Genomic DNA, 22,116 nt, shown 5'->3' on the forward strand with positions numbered 1-22,116 from the left:
CGACTGAACAACAAAAAAAGCATATTATTAAAATAGCTATCCCATTAGTTTCTGGTATTTCTTTAAGTGTGGTAACTCATACTTACCTGTAATACTAAATCTCTAAGATGTTTCTAAAAGATTTATTAATGAACTTTGTTGATTGTTCATGAATTTCCTTTGAAAGTCAAGCAGCTTAGTTTACCAAAGTCAAACACTAGGCACCTGCCCAGTTTCTAACCTGTTCTGGCATAGCTCCATGCTCAATTCCAGTCCTCAGTAATCTGTAGCAGTTACCAAATAGATCCCATTTTGTAAGGTCATGAGCACTGAAAAGAAAAAAGATATGGGGAAAAGATATAAACTTTATTCTTGGAGGAAAAGAGTAAATGAAAAACTAGTCTACATTCCAATGGTTGGACGAATATGGCAACTTGATTTGCAAAGATGAAAAACCTTTTGGTAAAGGAAATGCTTAGTATTCAAGTTAAAATAATCTAAATATATTAAAAAAAAATTAAACAACCTAGCTATTAAAAATGAACAGAAAACAAAATCTCTATTCAATAAATACAACTATGGACAGACTACTACATCTATTAAAAAAAGGTCAGGTATGTTCATCTGAAATAATTCTGAAATCCATTTTTGGAAGACGACAGTTTAAGTTTTTAAAAACTTCAAAGTAGCTTTGGAACGAGTTGGGATTCAGTTAAAGTTAGTAAAGATGAACAAGAGTATGTACAACCAACTGTATGTACGTTAATGTCAAGACCTGGGTTCAAACGGAAATGTGTTGTGTAGCAGAATCAGAAGGGGAAGAACATCTTCCCAGGATTTGGAAATATCAATTTTGCTAGGAAATGAACCATAGAAGGAAAGCTGAATAGAATACAGTGACAAATGCAGTTTAAAGTATTCCTTAGGATTAACAAAAAGTAGTAAGAAATAAGGATTCTTGGGAATAGCAAAGTCTCCTGCCAATACCATCCTCCCACCCCCAAAGAGACCTGTATTATATATTAGCCTAGGGGTTCTTGACATACAAAGGACCACAGAAGAAAAGAGTGTAAGGCTTAAAGCCTCACAAGAGGAAAAGGATTAAACAGTAATTAAGAGCAGTAGAAGATTAGTGAGGAAGGCACTTGAATAGTGCAGGGTGCTTAGAGAATTATTTTTAAAAAATTGTTCAAATGAAGTATCACTTCATTATATCTAGCAACTGAAGACTACTAATGCTTTACTTTGATTTAATTAGCTTTATTTTTATAGAAAAACATAAGTGACTGATACCACTGGTCAACCATGCTAAGAGAAAACTTTTCTATATGGACCATGAAGCTATACCCTATATTACCATTGAGTATTTTAGCATATTACCACTATAGACCTGACAGCAGTCTACAAATAACCTTCTATACCTTGTCTTACAAACCCAAATTTAAAATTAACAGCAAATAGGAAACATTTTTCTGCAACATGCTATGTTAGAGAGAAAGACAAGAATAGGAAAAAAAAAGACAGATGGACTGAAGCACAGATGGAAAAAGTAAGAGATAGAAACATACAGATATGAACATAAAGAAAAAAAAGAATGGAAAGATGAGCAGAAAGAAAAGAGATACACTGATACAGAAAAAAAGAAGAAAAATAAAACATGCTGAGGAGAAGGAAATAGGAAGATTCATTAGGTGTATTATGAGTGTACCAGTGGTTCAAGTTCACTTAGGCTATGGGCATCATGATAAATGATCACTATCCTCAAAATGTCTACAAGCTGTCTAACAATGTGGTTTTAGTTGAACTACATAGTAGTTATTTCTGCTATGTTTCTCTTTCCTCTTTTTAAACTGTGAACTTTTATTTAAAAAAAAGGTTTTTTTCTTTTAGAAATTTACTTCTATATCCCAAAGAGATAAAAAATAAAGGATCGATATTTCAAAAATTATTTACAGGAGCTCTTTTTTGGTGGGAAAGAACAAGAAACTAAGTGGATGCCCATCTACTGTGGAATAGCCAAACAAATCATGATGTGAATATGATGGAATACTAGTGTGTCATAAGAAATGGCAAATGGCTGGTTTCAGAGAAAAGCGAGAAGACCTGAATGAACTGATAAGAGTGAAGTGAGCAGAACCAGGAGAACAATTTACATAATAAACAATGCAAAAAATGAAAAAATTTTGAAAGACTTAAGAACTCTAATCAACACAATGAATAACCATGATTTCAGAGGAAACTAATAAGGAAGAATGCTATTCAAGTCTTCACAGAGAAGTGATAGATGCAAGATGCAGAATAAAACATATGTTTTTAGAAGTGGTCAGTGTGGGAACTTGTTTTGTTTGGCTATGCATATTTGTCAAAAGGGTTTTTCTTTTTTTCCCCCCTCAATGGGGGTGGAGATGGGGAAGGTTTTGATAAAAGAGAAAATATTTAATTCAAAGTTTAATTTAAAAGACTGAAAAAAAAAGGAGTATCCTTTTGAACCTAAAGGTGCTACACAATTTATCAGTTGACTGAAAGTCTTTTTAATATGTAGGAACTTCTAGTTTGATTTATCTTCTTTCAGAAAAGTTTTCCCTCATTTTACAGTACCTAAATATTACAATTTGAAACTGACATTTAATAAATAGTTTGAACCTTGTTTTCCCAATCCAAATCTAGCTTTTAGATTTTGGTGTCTTTCAGAGTTACTAACTTATGGGAAACAAAATCTCTATTACTGTATTCCCTTCCGCCATGCCCCAACAACAACAACAAAAACAAGAAAAGAATAAAAATAAGAATCATAAAATTTACAAGTGGAATGGATCTTAAAGATCACTGGAAGAACTGAGGTCCAACAAATTAAAATATCTATGATAATAGGGTTAAGAACTAGAAGGAACTTAGAGATTATGTATTTGGACTACCTTATTTTAATGATAAGGAAACTGAGGTTTAAAGAGATAATGAACTGTTCAGGCCACATTGTTGGCAAGCCAGCAGGCCAGGACTGTAGCCCAGATTTTCTGATTCTAAATCCTGTGTTGTTTCTACTATACACTGGTTTAAAATTTTACTAAGTTTTATTGACATTTTAAAAATATTGCCAAAATGCTGTCATTTTCATTACTGCCTACAAAACCAACTCATATTTTTTTTTTAAATTAGGTTTGTTGGTTGAAAAATATTGAATATTGGCTTAAAACTTTTGTAATAAAATAACTGAATGCTGAAAGTTATCTTGTAGAATTCACTGGATTTAGAACTAGAAGAGATCTTATAAATTATCTAGTCTAATCCTCTCAGTATTATACATAAGGAAACTAAAGTCCAGGAAGTTGAAGCTATTTGTCTAGTGATCTTCATCTTTCCTAAACGAGAGTCAAGTTATAATCATAAATAAAACCAATGGATAAAAATTGCATTTTAATGCCTGGAAGATTATTGTAAATATGGTCTATTTGATATTTTTTACTTGAAACTATTGAAGTAAAAACCAAATACATATTAAAAAATCCAACATGTAAAAACAAATGCATTTTTATTAAATCTTAGTTTTTAATCTAGATATTAAACATTAACTAGACAAAACCTTAACCACATTGTGCAGAGACAATCTTAATTTATCTCTTGTTCTAACACATCTTTCATTAAATCAAGCCCAAATAAGATGACGTACTTATGAAAAGAAGTCAATCTCTTTAGTGTTGACAGAACATTATAAATATCATCATCATCAGCTTCTTCTCCCTATAAATAAAAGAAAACTTATTACTATGATTGGGATTTTTCCTTATATGAACAAGTTAAAACAAAGTGGAAATGCCTAAGATACATAGCTGTAAAAACTTTCAGTTGATACGCAAAATATTTAATTTGGAACAATACATTACTGTAAGTAACAGAAAAAGGAGACTGTGTTTTAAAAGAAAATTTGCCATCTATATTTAAAAAATATATCCTACCACCTCGGCCTTCATGGCTGAAAGAATAGCAAGGATTTAAGGTTTAATAAGGGTTTTTTTAAATTAAGGGCTGCAGCCCATTCTCTATAGATAGAAAAACAAATATGGCTGTTGAAATAAGGAGAATGTAGAAAATGGAGTTATATATGCTATTTTGAAACCTTTATCAGTGGCGGAATGGCATCCTTTACCTGTACAGCTAATCTTAAGTGTTCTTCAAATTTTATTTTGCACACAGTGGGCATCTGGTAAGTATGAATTAGTCACATACCTGGTGCAAGACAAAAAAGAACTAAACCCTCTCTCTAGTGGGGGGAAAAACCAGTGAATTACATTGACTTTTAGGTATATTATTGTGATAGCCCTATTAAAATTTGGAAGGACAGTTAATATTTCTATAGGCAGTCTGAATAACTGCAAGGCTATTTTAACTAATCATAAAACAAAGTAAAAATATATATAGTTTGACTAAGAAAACAAAAAACAAACCTCTTGCAAGAGATCTTCTACAGAATGATTAAATCGATCCACAAATTCATCTATTAGTTGGCTCCGAGCTATATCAACTCGATTTTGGATTGTATATTCTTCACTACATAAGATGCTGTAAGTTTTACTGCAGGCTTCTAGAACGTCTGATTCTACATGTTTCTCCACAACAAATTTAATTTGCTTTAATAAGGCATCCAGATGCTGGAGAGTAAAAAGAATAATTTGAGATACTGCTATAAATAATGAAACATGAATAATGAAAAGGAAAATCATTATCCATTACCAATCAGCTCCATGATTATTTAATAAAATTGAATTTAGTTGCAGAGCTCCAGTCCTACCTTTTCCATTCTGCCTGTGCTATAGATTTCTAGGTCAAAATACTGTGGAATTTGAAGCAGGTTAGCTACCTTCTCGGCATCAGCAGAATACTGGAAGGAATGAACACATGAAAATAATAAAATTCAATGTTAATTATAAAAAGAATGATTTGAACATCTAATATACTTTCATAGAGACTTTACCTTTGATAGCAACATAGGAAGTGCAATAATAAAATGTTCTGTCAGTTTGTTTCTATCATCAATTTGAGTTTTCCTTTCTTTGGCAGTTAGCACCTGGAAAATAAATTTAAAAAACGCTAAGATTAGTAAGAATTTCACTTGCTAATTTTCAAGTCAAAATTACAACTAATCAATGATTTTTGGTTTAGACAGTAATTAAAGTTGGAACTAGGATTTGACTTTTAAAATAAGCAATGATTCTACAAATTGACTAACCAAAAAAGTTACAGTGATGAGGAAATTAAAAATGTCTAACTTTGAAGTTTAATAGGAAAACAAAAATCTGCCTTGTATATTGTATGTACCTAATTTTAAATGTATATTCATAGAAAACATTTACAAAAATGTAGTTATTTTTATCTATCAAATAGCTGCTGATTTAGGAATTCAGATTGTACAAAAAGTAATGTAAAATGAGGGAACTTTATGAAAATGAATTTTTAAACACAAAAAATTGGTACTTTTTTCTATTTTGATGACTCAATTTAACTCCAGGAAATGTGAACAAATTTTCCAAAATAAAGACGAGTCCTTCCTAAAGCTCCTACTTTCCTTCCTATGTGTTGTTGTATCTAGTTTGCTATTACTAGGTTGTAATTTAAATTATATAATTAAAGATTACAATTAAATTTAGGTATAATTTTTTTTTGCCTTTTTTTGGGAGGGTGAGGCAATCAGGGTAAAGTGACTTGCCCAGGGTCACACAGCTTATAAATGTCAAGGTCGGAGGCTGTGTATGAACTCCGGTCCTCTTGACTCTAAGGCTGGAGCTCTACTTATTGTGCTACCTAGCTGCCCTTAAGTTTAGGTATAATTTTTAAAAGTTACTTTGTAGTAGAGATAATAGCTTCATGCTGCTCCATCTATATTTTACATGGTTCCCCAGGTCATGAGTTACAAAATTTCTTCATGCCTTTAGACACGGATTTTAAACTCATTGTCTCATTCTAATTAGTATCATGATCTAGCTAAATGAACTAAAAGGCAACAGGCTATTTAAAGAGTAAAATGTAGGACAATTAGAGTAGCATTTTGCCCAGAATACACTTGCTTCCATTGTGAAGTCGCTGACTTCTATAGCCTTTAACAGTTCTATGAAACAGAAACACATTAGTTTTAAATTGCCTTTTGATACAAGGGAAAATCAGCGTTAGAATTGTACTGCTGGTAGTAGGCAGGTGGAGAAGTAGAATAAGAGTGAATAGTGTACAAGTTCTGCCTTTGGAGGCTTTAATTATTTTGCTTCATTTTTAAGCAGCTGTAAACCTTCTTTCCCCTTGAGACTGCTTTCAAATGGCTTCCTACTGGACAGGTTTCTTCTTTACCTTCTTGAGGCAATGACCTTACATTGCAGAGTTCCCCTCCTGCTGTGTCTGCCTTAGAGGCAGGGACGAGGTGGTGGCTACAAGACTTCAGTACGCTTCATACTATTTCTAGAGGTTCACTCCACTCTTGCATTCTACTTTTCTGGCAAGAATTAAGTGTAGAATTAAATGCTTTATTTTCTGCCTTCTAAGAGGAGATTATCAGCAATTTAAGAATTAGCTGCTCTGTTTTAGTACAAATAGGTTTGGAGAACACGGATGAAAAGGTGAAGGGATAAAGACAGTAAATTTAAACTTGGAAGGGACCTTAGAGACTATCTAGTTGATGTCCATATTTTATAGCAGAAAGGCTCAGTGGCTTGACTGAAATAACAAAGGTCATGGCAGAGGGAGTTTGAGTCTGGGTCTTCTGACTCCAAATCCATTGTTCCTTTCATTGTACTGTGCTGCCATCTCTAATGCTAATATAGAGCATTTGCATGTGTGTGTGTGTGTGTGTGTGTGTGTGTGTGTGTGTGTGTGTGAGAATGAGAGAGAGAGAGAGAGAGAGAGAAGAGAGAGAGAGAGAGAGAGAGAGGGAGAGACAGAGACACACACACACACACACACACACAGAAAGATGGAGAGAGAAGAGGGGAGGGAAGGAAAGGGGAGAGAATAGAGTAGAGAGGGAATCTATGTTAGGAAATTCTCATGTTCTCAATCTGGTTTCTAGTATACTTCTACAACATTAATTTATCTTTACTTCTGAACTTATCCAAATGCTTTCCATTATTTTTATATTCCTAGGTTCGATCCTTTTTTTTTTTTGGCTAGACAATGGGATTAAGTTACGTGCAGGGTCACATAGCTAGTAAGTGTTATGTGTCTGTGGCCAGATTTGAATTCAGGTCCTTCTGAATCCAGGGCCAGTGCTCTATCCACTGCACCACCTAGCTGCCCCAGTTTGATCATTTTTTATAAACATATTTAATCATTTACAATTCTACCATTCTTAAGATCAGTTTTTTTGTATGGAGAATTTCCATACTGAATGCCAGCCATGATTCCATCTAATCAAGTCTTAGCATATTTACCATCATAATATATCTTAAATCTTGGTACTATACTATATGAAATTTCAAGTTCACTTTGCTACCAACACAGCTAGGTGGTACAGTGAATCTGTACCCCAGGTCGGAAGTCAGGAAGACCTGAGTTCAAAACCTGCCTCTAACACTTATTAGCTACGTAATCTTGGGCAAGATCTCTGTCTGTTATCTTATCAGTGAAATGGGGATAATAGTACCTACCTCTCAGGGTTGCTGTAAAACTCAAATGAGAAAATAATCATATAGTGCTCAGCACAGTGCTCGGCATATAGTACATGCTATATAAATGTTAACTATCATTATCATCCTCCAGTTTTGAAATATGTTTCAGTTTTCTTCAATCATTCATTTTCACATGAATTAGCAGAAGAAGGTAGCAATATTTTAAAATTCTGTCTCCTTACACCAAAAAAGCAGCCTACTTTTTAATTAGACATGTTCAGCATAAACAGAGTTGATACTTCTCAGGAAACTTCTTAGGAAACAAACCATGAAGAGAGGCATCTCTTCCTCTAAGGTCAAGTAACATGTAGTACTACTTGTGAAAAATACTTAGTGTTTTGAAAAACATGGGTTTCAACTCTACCACTAATATTTACTAGCTTTGTCTTTGGGCAAGTTCCTGGGGTAATTCTTTCTACTATTCCACAGACAGGTTTATCTGTTTGGTGGGATCTGAGTGGCCACAAAGGCAGTTTTTCTATACCCTTCCCAAATTGTTATGCTATAAAACTGACCAGTTTATTTAGCTGTAAAATCTTGCTATATAAATAATCTCCTGATTTTGCAATCTTGTAGCAATAGAAAATAATAGATTTCTCTATTACCATCCTTTGGCTTTATTTGTGTGGAACTTTCACATGATGCATTGTGGTAGAGTGGAGAGAATCAGACTTAGAATCGGGAAAAACTGGTTTGAATCTCATCTTACTTATACCTGTGTGACCCTAGGGAAATTGCTTAATGTCTCTTAGCCTATTTCCTCACTTGCAAAATGGAAATAATAATGAACAGCTACTTCATGTTGTGAAGATCAAATGAGTTAATAAGTAATGAGCTGCAAACATTAAATACTTTATAAATGTTAGCTCTTAGTATTACTATTAATGTTTTGAAAACTTCTAGGTCTATATTAGATCATTTTACAGTGTGAAAGAACAACCCCACAAGCTCAATTTGTTGCCTTAGTTCTCTTGCCTATATTCAGGGAAGAAAGTCTAGGTATTTATGCATTTCCCTCGGTACTGGATCACTGTTAATTAAATATTGATTGAGAATTAAGTCATTGTGATATCCTGCAAAGAGCATTACAATGGGAATCAGTGGATATGGATTCACAGGATTAGACATTTAGAGTTGGAAGGAACCTCTACTCCTGATGAGATGATTAAGGGCTAGGAGTTAAGTGATTTGCTAAAGGTCACACAGGTAGCAAGTGTCAGGTTTGGGATTTGAACAAGGGTTTTCTGAATCCAAATCTAGGGTTTGTGGCCCTGCCAATAATGAGCCAGGCGACTCTGTCAAGTCAATTTAATATTTCCTCAGCATGTATCCTACCATGAGATACTGTGCTGACTGCCAAAGACAACACAAAGATGACAGACTACAATTCCTGTCCTGAAAGAGGTGACCACATGCCCTAGATTTTTTAAGACAATTCATTTTTCAAAAATTCTGTCCCTTTCACAGACCAGGGGAAAAAAAATCCTTTGTCAGACCCTGTGACCCTGTCTCTGAAGGATCCTTTAGGAGAGCTGGAGAGTACATCTCTTCTCAGTTTCCTATTAAAGTGAACCCAGGAGAGCAATGGATGTCTCTTTTCCTTTTCATTATCCACTAACAGGGTGAAATGCTACATTTTGCACTGAAACCCCATATTTCTTTCCTGCTGGTCCGGGGGAAGAGTCTGTATGTGAAGAAAAATGACCATAATTCTTAGGAAGCTTTCTTCTGATGTTCTACTCTGTAAGCTTGAAATGAGAAGGCAGTTAGAAGAAAATATTTGTTCTCCTCAAACTTGTTTTCTGAAGGCAGGTTTGAGAAGTTCTAATGTTTAATCAGCCTTATTTGGTACCAACTATCATAGTAATTAAAAAATACTTAAAAAAAATTTTTTTTATTACAAGGAGCCCACCTATTGTGGTAGAGTAGATAGGTGGAAAAGAATTTAGAAGAAAATAGAAAGGGGTGAAGTAGGCTTAAGGCTAGAGAAAAAAGCAAAAAGGTTGTGCTCATGAGAGTTGAGGGCTCAGGAGTAATCAAAGGAAATATTAAGAGCAGCAATATAGCTACACAGGAGCAGAGAATGCCAAATCTGAGGGGTAAAGGACCCCTGGGTTCTGATAAGACCCAAGGCTCTGAAGCAAAAAAGCTGTGGTATCCAACTTACACTAGCAACACTGCACCTAAAGTGAACTGATACAAAGGCCACAGCTAACTCCTATTTTTTTACCTTAACTATGAGATTAGGTGGCAAACATTTAGAGCTTTCCAAAATAGAAAGAAGGGAAAAGGGACAGTAGAAGCAGTCAGTTCTGTGGCTCCAGCTTATGTCCTGGGCACTGGAACTCTGCTGGTCTCAGGCATCTGGGCCTGGCCCATCACCTACCTTGCCAGAAGTGAGGTGCCCAGGCCTGGCAACAGCTTTGATTGAAGCAGGCACTGAGGCTGCAAGAAGGTGATAGCTCATGTTGGATCCTCCCTCTTCCTATCCAACCCTGGATGGATCTGCAGGGGAAGTACTGATGTGGCATCTATTAACAGCAAGACAAGCTAAATAAGGCTTGCTGTGTGAGGCCTGTCTATAATTATATTATTTTTCCCTTTTGCAAAGGACTGCAAAATCCTTTGAACTACTGCATGGAACCACAGGGTTTCAAGAATAGCTTGAAAAAGGCTATGAATCGGATGGATGAGGTGAAAGGGCTTTTGTAGAACAAAGACTGGTATAATAATGTCTATCTCCATGTTCAACCTTGACCAGCATTATTTAGTTCTCTGCTTAACGGATTTAGCTTATACAAGAACCATAGAAAGCTGAGTCTAATGTTATTAAGAATCTGTTTTAAAAGAAGAAAAAATATGATATAAATCTAGTTCAACAATTTTGAGCCCACTGACTATTTATAATTCTTTAATATTGGGAGAGAATTTTGGTGACACGAATATCTTTAAAAATCTAGACAGTGAAAACTCACTCTTGTTGCAAAAGTTAATAAGTCAGTTGGGACCTACAATGTATAGTCTCATAAAAATGTTGCCAGGCTAGTTATGTCCAGCAAGTCAACCTAGAAATACCTATTTTTCCCATATCATCTTTAAAGCACGATAATCTATTAACACTACAACTGAACCTCCATGTTTATATAGGAAAGAACATTTAGAGTTCTAAATTTAGATATCAGAAACACATCTTCCCCTCCAAGTCTCTAGTGGCTTCCCTGGTTTGGTGCCAGGACCGGGGGAGTCAGACAATAAGAAGCTGAGGGCTCTCCTGACAAGTATGAGATACTTGAAGAAGAAGGAATGGTTCTACTACTACACTTGGTGATTTCATCATGGATGATTTAATTACCATGTCTATGTTGATGATTCTTAAACCCATCTATCTTGCTCCAGCTTCACTGCTGATCTCTAATTTAGCATCTCCAATTACCTTTCAGAATCTTGAAATGGATGTCCAGTAGATATCTTAAACTCATTATGTCTAAAGCAGGACTTGTTATCTTTGTCCCTTAAACTTCCTCTCTTCCTAAGGCTTACAACCTAGGAATCACCCTGTATTCCTAACTATCTCTCACATTCAAGCCCTTCATATCTAATCCATTGCCAAGACCCACCAATTTCACCATTGCAATATCTTTTGAATACACCCTCTTCTTTTCTCTGATACTGTCACCACTCTATTGCAGGCCCACATCACTTCATGCCTGAATTATTGCAATATCCTGCTAGTGGGTTTGCCTGCCTTAAGTCTCTCCCCACTCCAATCCATCTACCATGCAGTTGCAAAAGCATTTCCACTGGCCTATGAACTGGCACTAATCAGCAGTAAATTTTTAATCTGTTCAAAAAATGTTTATAATCAATGATCCTTACTTCTTAAATCATATATATGAAAAACAAAACAGAAAACAAAACAAAACAAAAAAAAAGCTGAGTCTTCCTTGTGCATCTGCTTCCCCTGCTCTTGCCTAAGTCAGTGCACTGAGGCTATGGAGGGCAGAGGAATTTGCAGTAAAAAAATTTAAATATTTTACCAGTCCAAAGTACAGTCTGGGAAAAACATTACACTAGATCACAATACCTTCTCTGTAGGCACTCATCCTTCTTAGGCAGGGTTAGGGAAAAGCATCAAAGAGAGGAAGAGATAAGGAACCATCTTAGAAATATTAATTGTGAAGAATAATGGAAAAAAGAGGTAATCCTATTAAAACAGGAAAAGGTTTAGAGGAAGTAGAATAATCTTCCCTGGTGGAGACAGAGAATGGAAAAACATCCTCTTCTGAAAGGCAGGATAGTACAGTAGAAAGAACACTGAGTTGAGATTCCAGAGTATTTGGGTTCAAGTCCTGACTTTGTCTCTTACCAGCTGTATAACTGGGGGCAAGCCACTCAACTGCCCTTAGCTTTAGTTTTCTGGATCTATAAAATGGGTACCTTAACATCTGTACTACCCATACTTCATAGGTTGGCTGAGAAGAAATTATTTCTAAAACCATAAATAAAGAACTATAAAGATGAGCTACTACTATTATCATCATCATCATCATCTACAAAGTTGGATATTTATTATATTATATGATTTCTAAGGTCCCTTTCATATCTATTATTCTTATTATGGTTCATTAAGAAAGGAAAGAGAACAAAGATTCAGGACAAGCACTTTATTCATTAATAAAGATTGCGCAACTAACTGGAACTTCCACAATCAGTATTATACATCTCTTAGGAACCTCAGAAGTAAACAAGGACAAACAGGTAAGGAACCTCAAATATTTGCTTTTTAAACGTCTCTCTTTCTGACATTTAGAATTCCCTAGCTGTAACAATCCAAATAAAGTAAAATGCCTTCAAAAATTTAGATTGTGAATTATTCAGGGACTGCTGTGGGCCCTAATGGAAACTTTTAGTTTAGAAATTCTACATTTAGAGAATTTGTTTTGCTTAACTATGCTAATTTGTTGTAAAGGTTTTGTTTTACTTTTCTGGGGTGGGAGGAGGAGAAAAATCATGACAATTTTTTAAAAAAAGTCTGCACTTCAAGAACTTAGCTGGATAAATACATCTTAGAGCTTAATTTTAGGAACCAATTATCAAAATAATTTAGATGCATTTCTCTGCCAGTTACATTTCTTTTATACCCTGTGTTGCATTCCACTAATATTAATGAAACTTACTCTCTTGCCAGTTCCTCTTCCCACTGGAGGATGGGCTTCAGCAGCCTGACGAATTGTACAGACCATCAGCTCTATAAGAGCACTCTCTTGTCGGTCAGACATTGCTGAGGTGACAGAAAAAGAGTATGATTAGCCATGTTCCAATAATCATATGCCAAATAAAATGTTAATTATAAAACAATATATCACCAATACTGATTATAAACAAAAAAATTCAGTTAATTTGGTTTTCATTTAAGTTTTTTTCATGTATAATGTTGACAGACAGGAAGATTAGTAAGGGAGCTGAGCATTAATTACAAGAAAATGCCCTGACATCGAAGATTAAAAAGCATGAAATTTGACTAGACATTTTGATAAAACAAGATTTGATTTCAGAGGGATGCGTTAGCACACAAAAGGCAAAAAAGAGACTACATTTCTATGTAAGATCTATTTTTGTTTAGTTACCTTCCTTTAAAGTAAGTTAAATTTCTTTCTTTTTTTTTTTTTGGTGAAGCAGTTGGGGTTAAGTGCCTTGCCTAAGGTCACACAGCTAGTGAGTATCATGTGTCTGAGGCCAGATTTGTTAAAAAAAAATTTTTTAAAGCTTTTTGCTTTACATCTAAGTCATTTGTAGATGACATTCTTATACCGATAAGTCTTCCTGATAACAAAGAATGACAGTTAAAGTAAATCAGACTGGACACCTGATAATATACATAACATTCTGCACCTATAGTTTCCCACCTTTTTTCTGAAAGGCTCAAAGTATATTCCATCATTTGTTTACTACGATTAAGTCAATCATCTTTCAATTAAAATGCTTACTCATCTTTGGAAGAAATGTTAAACTTGTAAATTTCTGTCTATATATTATTAGCATCAAAGTAAAATACTGCTGGACTAACTATAATGTATTGATGCTTACCAAGAAAAAAAATCTGTTCCTTTCAAGTTACATTTCATTAACTTTACTATCAGTGAGATATGGTTAGGGATGGAGAGTAAGTTTATGAACTCATATGTTAATTAAATCTATGTGGTCCTTAAGTGATCAAATTGAAGAAGTACCTCAGAGTTTTTACCTATAGCAAAATAGTGCAAATATTTTCCTATAAAAAGCTTCCCACAACCAAAACTCCCGGAACTTCTGTTACAGAACAACCACAAGTTCTTATAAGCCCTGAATTCCTCCTCTTTCCTTTCCTAATGAAACAGAATGTAGTGAGAATATGGTATTCAAATGTGAAAGGGACCTTAGAAATCATGCTGCATAATACCTTATTTTACAGATGTTAATGGTTTTAGTAAATGTCTTCCTAATCTTAAATTACCATTTGGAAAAGTGTTTAAGAAAGCTGGAATTCAGGCACATCTTTTAGCACTTGTAATTTAATTGTATCCTAAGTAACCAATACTTTGGTTACACTATCTGAAACCAAAATAACTGAACAGTTTTAAAAGACAGCTTTCTAAAGGGCCAAGGACAAGGGATATTTAACCAATTCTCTTTTCAAAATGGATGCTATGAACTGTCAGATAACATAAATATTCTACTCTCAGGCACTGCCACTATTCCTTAAACACTCTCTTACTCACTAATTTTCTGCAATATGACTTTCAGCTTCATCATTCTACTATAACTATATTCTTGAAAGTCATCAGTGATCTATTAATCACTAAATCAAACAGTCTTTGGGCAATTCTAATTACTTAACTTTTCTGTTATAACTGATATTGCTGACTATGCTCTCTCCCCACTGAAAATCTCTCTGAAAATCCCTTTCACTTTGTCTTCTTGACCCCTATCTGGAGATATTCTGTATGACTCAGCAGCAGAGTAGAGTAGTGCATGGAGGGCTAGATTTGGAATAAAGAACACCTGGTTCAAATACTACCACTGACATTTACTAGTTGTGTGATCATGGGAGGTTAAGTTGCTTAATGACTGTAAGTCTTGGTTTTCTCCTCTCCAAAATGAGGGTAATAATACTTGTGATATGTATCTCAAAGGACTGCTGTGAGATCAAATGAGAGAATGCATGTTAAGTGTTTTGCAAACTTTAAAATGTGATATAAATATCCGTCATCATTTTATCCACCTGTACACAGCTTCTTAACTCAAAAAGCTCATCCATTACCATGGCTCTATGTAAATGACTTCCAAATCTGTACTCTCAAGATTGCGTTGTATTTCTATGTAATGGAATCTTCTCGAATGTCTTTAGTCATCTGAAGCTCAGCATTCCTAAAACCTAACTCATTATTTTTCCAGTTGTATTCCTCTGCATCCGCTTCTCTTCCTATCATATATATTCACAATACTTCTCTCCATTATCTATATTAAAGACAACTTAAGAATTTTTGACTTTATCTCCCCATATCTGATTAAGTCATCAAGTTTCATCATTTTTTTTCTTCTGTTGGTTGCCTACATACATATTCCTTTATATATAAATGCCATTCAAAACTAAGAACAATTTTTCAACCTTTTCTGTTGATGTGAAATGTATTTCTAACATGTCTAGGTAGCTCAAGTCAATCTTTACCAAGCTAATAAGATCCCACATGGAAAGTGAAAGTCTGTAAAGGATTAGCTAGTAATATGGTAGTACCAGAAGGAAAGAGTGTATTTTAGAATATTAAAGTAGCCAACAATTTTGGAATTCTTCTGGGGGAAGAAAAGGAATAAGCATTCATAGAATGCCTACCATTTGACAAGCATGGGGTCAAGTGTTTTACAAATATTATCTCAGTAGAAAATTAATCATTGCTCATGGATGCTAAGATATTAGCTAAAGGTAGCACGAAAGATTTCTTTCAAGTTGTTTACTAACAAAGTTATCTTTTTTTCCCTTAAGACAATGCCCTAGCCACCTCAAATCTTTCTAGCCAAAGTACATACACACACACGTGAAACAACACTATTTCAAAATTGTTAACATTAGATACATTCCAAGTTCAAAAAAGATCTTAAAAACAACGGTTTTTAAAAGTTAGAAAATGCTTAAATCCATTAACTTATTTTTCTCTGTTTAATGAAGACAGGAACCCTGCCATTTCAACAATGAAGAAGCTCTTAGAGGCTCAAGATAGAATTCAACAGAATCAGTGTCGAAATATTAAGATAAGTATGTACATATTGTGTATACACACAGGTAAATCAAGATATAGTAATGGATATGCATGGTTTGGGACTTATTTCTGCTTTTAAGTGGCAAGGATACTTCCTGCATATCCTTTCCTCCCCAGGCATCAATTTTGTTGACAAGCTCTATGGAGTCATATTCTAAATTCTGGCCCAAACTCAAGATTTCAAAGTACCCTTCCTAAGAAACCAAACTACTTATGATTTTTAACAGAAAAGAATACAAATGATAGCTGAGTCTAAATCACAATACATCAACCTAAAATACATAGTGCTCCTTGGTGAATATATTTTTGTTATTTAATTTTACTTATTTAAATATTAATGAATTGATTTCATTAACAAGGTTAAGAAAAATGGGCTATGACTGATCTAGAACTTTATTTTGTCTTATGCAAATACAGAGAGGCATCATTATTATGAGTAAAACACTTTGGATACATTATGGGGCAAATAAATAAGCTTTTGTGACCTGGTCTAGGAAATATTTTCTATGGGAAATTCCATTTCCAGTTACAAACAATTAACTTTAAACAAACTTCTTGGGGCAGCTAGGTGGCACAGTGGATAGAGCACCAGCTCTGGAGTCAGGAGGACCTGAATTCAAATCCGGCCTCAGACACATAACATTCACTAGCTGTATGACTCTGGGCAAATCACTTAACTGCAATTGCCTCACAAAGCGAAAACAAAAAGCAAAATAAATAAAATGAATTTCTTAATTTGGAAGCTCTTATACTTATATTACTTTTAACACGTTTAAAGAAGATGCCAATACCCAATAATGCAAGATATTTAAAAATCCATGAATCAAAGCTATGGTATAATAATCAAATATTCTCATGTGGTGAGTATTGTCATATTATTTATTGCTTTTAAACCCTGGCAAACAATCTTACTGTCACTACATTATTTTGGCTTAAGAAAATGTGATTTTAAAAAATGGGAGACTGAGATATAATTTAACTTTTTCGTGTGCCTAAAAAGACTTTCAAAATTTCCACAAAAAAAGTTGTTAAAAATATATCACTGTTTCGTATTCTAAGAAATAAAAAATTAGTTGAGTATTTGCAAATAACTAAGAAAATAAGCTTTTTGGACTATTACATGGTATTTTTACACTTGTATCAAACTTGGAAACATTTTGTGATTACTGGAATATTATGACTTTATTTTGTCCTTGTCACCAACCTCAAGGACTTGAACTTTCCCCCTTAATTTTGTGGGAAAAGTAAGTCCTGTTAAACAGCATTTTTATGTGCTAAAATTGAACAAGTTTTTCTGTTGAAATGTACACAGGACAAGAAATTAAAACCCTTGTCACATGACAAATACGTAATCTATACGTGTTACTGTAATTTTCAATTGAGAAAAAATATTACAGATATGGCAAATAAAAAATTCAAAATACTATACCTTCTTCTCCTTGGACAGGTTCTTCTAATAACAATTCTGTCATACATTCCCAATCTTTCAATAGTTCTTGAGAGCTCTCCCACAAACTGTCCACCAGGTAAGCTGCATGTTCGTGCAACTAGAAACAACAAGTCAAGAATCACTTGTAATATCCATGTAATTAATGAGGTACCAATTAACTTGAAATAATAACACTTCAAGAACCATTAGAATGATTTGGACTCAATGCTTTTAAGATCAAATGTAAAAGCCAGAAGATAGATTTAAAAATACTACCTCCCAGTAAGTAATCACAACTCAGAATGATTTTGAACTTTAAAGTTTCTGAAGCACTTTACTTAGAATGCCTTTGTGAGGTAAGTAGTACAAGGACTATACTTCAAAACTTCAATAACCTATACCTTCATTTATATGGGTGCCTGTTTGGAGACTGATCCCAACTTTTATATTTGGTCTTGGATCTATACAGTCTTGTGATGAGACTTGTGGCCAATTTGCTGATGAGATTCTCTGAATTTAGTCAGGTGACAGACATACAGTTTTTGTCCAGATAAGGAAACTAAGGATCAGAAATTTAAGTGACTTTTAAGATGTTACAGCCAGTAACTGGTAAAACGATGACTAAAACTCAAGATTCATAATTCCAAGTCCAGGTCTCTTCTCAATATACCACTTATATACAGCCTTCTTGTTAGCCACTGAGCTAGAAAACAAATAGTAAAATAAAATTTGGAAAGTCCTTCTCTTTTAGGGTACTCCCTTAATCATGCTTAAAATTAAATATTCATAAGGGTCCTAAGGAAAAAAATCTTCATATTAGCCTGTAAATAACTTCTTCTCCATTGAATAAACCATTTACAATTCATAAAACAAGCATCTGAATCATTTGTAATGCACCTCCACTAATTTTTTTTTCATATTTATGGACCTCAAATGACACTAAAACTCCAAATTAGTTGTTGATTGATGATAAAATTTTAGAAGGAACCCAGTTCAGTGTTTCCTGGGTGATTTTCACTGACAATCAAGGTTTAAAGGGAAATGTATATCAATATACATCACTTTCAATACCAAAGGTATTTGCTTCTTAATACCTACTCCTCTCACCTATGGCTTCCTGTCTCCTTTCTGGACCTGCTCAGGCTGTGCAGGAATGTGTGATCTATAGTAGAGAACTTAGTTACTTCATTTCTCAAATATTTTATTGATTATTTAAAACATTACTTTACTTCCACTGACCTATTCCCCATAACAGAACCTTCACTGATAACAAATAAATATAGTTAAGATAAACAAATCAACACATTCGCCATGTCAAAATTTTTTTGCCTCATTTCACAAAGAACTTTTCTTACTAGGCTTCAGAAAAGTTTGGGTAGGGAAACCCTGGTCTAATCCAGTTCCTGTCCTAAGCAGGAATTTCTTCTACAACATTTCTAAAGGACTGAATCAAGCCTCTGCTTGAATCTTTATGTGCAGTACTATGTTAGGAAGCAGTCCAGTGATATCTAACATTATGTAATCGATAGAAAAGTCCTAATTACATTAAACAAAAAATGTCCATCTTTGTAATCTGGTATAACAAACCAAAGGGGATTCTATTCCTTTTGCATAATTATATACTCCTGAAAGAATAAAATTCCTTAAGAACAGACAGTATTTAAAAAAAAAAAGGAGAGAGTATAAATGAAAGACTCTTAAATGTACTGGGGAAAGAGGAAAAAAGAAAAAAAATCATGTAAAAGGGTTGGATGTCCCACAGATATCTCAAACTCAACATAAGATCAGAGATATCTATGTAACTACATTAAGCATTTATTAAGTGCTTACTATGTGCCAAGAGCTAAACTAAGCCCCAGGAACACAAATATAAACATCAAGGGTAGGTGCCTATCTTTAAGGAGTTTAAATTTGAAATGAGGAAAACAACACATAAAAGGAAGCTGGAAACTGAGGTTGAACAGGCCAGTCTCCAGGTGGAGAGAAGGTGGAAAAATCCAGTGCATTAAGAGGGGCCCTAAGAGAGAAGTGAGTAAAGATGGTCTGGGCATTTCCTTAATAGGTGGTTTTGGGCAGAAGCTCATCATTTGGAGGCCACAGTGTTGGAGGTACATCCAAAGGTGAAAAGGTTGCTGAGATGGAAGTGGAAAAATCAGGAGTGTCAAGAGGAGAGCAGGAAAGATCTCTGAGGTCATCTTGTCTAAAACTATCATTCTAAAAATATAAGGAAACTAAGTCCCAGAGAGTGAGGGATTTACTTAAGGTCACAAGGTAGTAAGTGGGACATCTAGGATTTAAATTCAGGTCCCATTACTCTAAGTTCATAATATCTTCTAGTGCGACATGCTGCCTTCCATCCAAAGAACTTATTATTTTTACCCATATATTCACTCCTCTTAGTTCCTTATATCTGTTAAGGGCACCACCATTCTTCTAGTCATATTTATAATCATGGAGTAATCCTAAAAGTAATCTTCAACTCTTCTCTCTTCCTTCATCCAATCAGTTGCTAAGTCTTACCAATTTTACTTCTGTATCTCTAAAAGCCATCTCCTTCTTTACACTCACACAGGCCACCACTCTACTTTAGGTCATCATTACTTCTTACCTGCAGCTATTTGGAGCTCTAGTCCTGGAATCAGAAGGATCTCAGTTTGAATCTTGCCTCAGACACTTACTAGCTGTGTGACCTTGGGCAAATCACTTAATCTGCCTGTCTCAGTTTCCTTATCTGTAAAAATGGGGATAATAATAGCACCTATCTCCCAGGGTAGTTGTGAGCAAGAGACAGTATCTGTAAAGTACTATGTAAAGTTCAAAGTGCTAAATCAATGCTAGCTATTGTCATTACTGTTATTATTTTAATAGCCTTCTGATATCCCTCCCAATCTATCCTCATAGAAGTATGAAACTGATATTCCTAAAATAATCTCTTATTTAAAAAGCTTAAGGGGCTCCCCATTGTGGTGAGGATAAAATATATGTGGCATTTAGACTTTTTTTTACAATCTGTGGCCTACCTCTTTTTTATACTGATTATATATTCCTCTTCCACATACATTCTAAATTCCAATAAACCCGCCTAATTGATGTTCCATTTTCACAACATTCCATGTTGACCCTCTGTTCTTGCACTGTTCCCCACATTCAGAATGCTCTCCTTTATCCTGTCTTTTGAAGTTCCTAGCTGAAACTGTGCCTCATAAATGAGGGCTTTCCTGATTTTTCCAAGTGTTCCACCTTGTCCCCTAACCCTGAAATGGTGCATTTTAATATTTTGTGTGTGTGTGTGTGTGTGTGTGTACACACAGGAAGAGAGAGAGAGATTTATTTATGCATATGTTGCATCCCCTGTATAACGTAAACTAAATGAATGCAGGGACTTATTTTAGTCTTTGTATCTCTCACTCCAGGCACAATTCTAAGCACCTACTAAATGCTTAATAATTACTTTTAAAACTAAGTTGAGCTCTGGATGCTATACATTCCCAGTTACTGAGAGCCTATACAAAAATCTCACTGTTTCCAACTCTTTTATCTTTAAAGCTACCTTTCTGCTAGCCCCTTTTCTCCTGCCGTTTACATAATTGTTCACTCTTCCCTTTTCTTCCAGTCTCTGGTGATGAAATGGACCTTCTCTGTCCTAAGACCAATCCCTGTATGTGGCTTTGATCTCATTCCCCCTCACCTTCACCAGTAGACCGCAGTTTCAGTCATGCTCTCCCATCCCCAATCTACCTGTTTCCTATTTACTAGTTCTTCCTCTTATGTCACCAAATATGTTCAAGCCTTTCTCATCTTTAAGAAACCTTCACTAGACTCTAATATTCTCCAGTGCTATGGTCCCACATCTCTGATCTTTGTCAGCCAAATGCTCAGAAAAAGCTTTCTGCACTCACTGTTTCTACTCCATCTGGTCTCACTCGTTCCTCAACTCTTGGTAATCTGGCTACTGACTTTTTCTCACTTGACTGAAATTGCTCTTCTCAAAGTTATCAATATGAATCTTTTCTCAGTCCTCATCCTTTTCAATGTCTCTGCTGAAAACAAACTTCTCAGGGTTTACACGGCATTATTTTCCCCTACTTGTCCCCTACCCTGATTGTCCATGTCTTCTTAGTTCCTTCTGAAAGCTTATTATCTGTATCATACCGCATAACTATAGTGTTACCTAGGGCACAGCCCTAGGTCCTCTTCTATTCCTTTTCTATATCACCTAATCAAATGTACATGACTCAAAGAGCTATCTATCGAATCTTAGTTTCTCCTCTGTGCTTCAACATCATTTGCTTATTGGATATTTCAAACTTGATTTCTTGGAAACACCTCAAACTCTACACGTCCAAAAGAGAATTCATTTTATTTCCTCCCAAATTCATCTCTCTTTCAACCTTCCCTATTTCTGTCAAAGGTACCAGCATTCTGATAGTTTCCCAGGTTTGTAATTTTTGTAATTTTTAATTATCTATCCTTAACTTCTCTCTGTCTCATTTTACATATCCAGTTACTTCCTACAGCTTATCATTTCTATCTCTATTGCATTTGTGTAATAAATCTGTTCTCTGTACTCACTCTGCTACCACCTTAGTTCAAACCCAAATGTTCTCTCATCTAGCTTATTAAAAGTGCCTCTTAATTGGTTGCCCATCTCAAGCTTCTCACCACTCTCTGAGAAGAGGTATTGTTTATATTTGTATAGCTCTAGCATGCAGCATTCAAATGCTTGCTGACTGATCGCATTTAAACACTATAAAATCGGTATTATATT

At 34.8% G+C, this 22,116-nt stretch overlaps 1 protein-coding gene across 1 annotated transcript in view; it reads right to left on the bottom strand.

Annotated features, from left to right (window-relative positions):
- The window catches only part of STAG1 (STAG1 cohesin complex component), a 346,896-nt gene that overhangs the window by 70,324 nt on the left and 254,456 nt on the right, over positions 1–22,116 (bottom strand). Inside the window, exons 15-21 of the mRNA XM_020986100.2 lie at positions 17,349–17,466; positions 12,803–12,906; positions 4,949–5,041; positions 4,766–4,855; positions 4,422–4,625; positions 3,647–3,717; positions 221–308 (exon numbers count right to left, since the gene is read on the bottom strand). Coding sequence (XP_020841759.1) covers positions 221–308; positions 3,647–3,717; positions 4,422–4,625; positions 4,766–4,855; positions 4,949–5,041; positions 12,803–12,906; positions 17,349–17,466 — 768 coding nt within the window. The remainder of the gene's footprint in view (positions 1–220; positions 309–3,646; positions 3,718–4,421; positions 4,626–4,765; positions 4,856–4,948; positions 5,042–12,802; positions 12,907–17,348; positions 17,467–22,116) is intronic.

This window comes from Phascolarctos cinereus, unplaced genomic scaffold (genome assembly GCF_003287225.1).
Source record: "Phascolarctos cinereus isolate Bilbo 61053 unplaced genomic scaffold, phaCin_HiC Scaffold_726;HRSCAF=1367, whole genome shotgun sequence".
NCBI lineage: Eukaryota > Metazoa > Chordata > Mammalia > Diprotodontia > Phascolarctidae > Phascolarctos > Phascolarctos cinereus.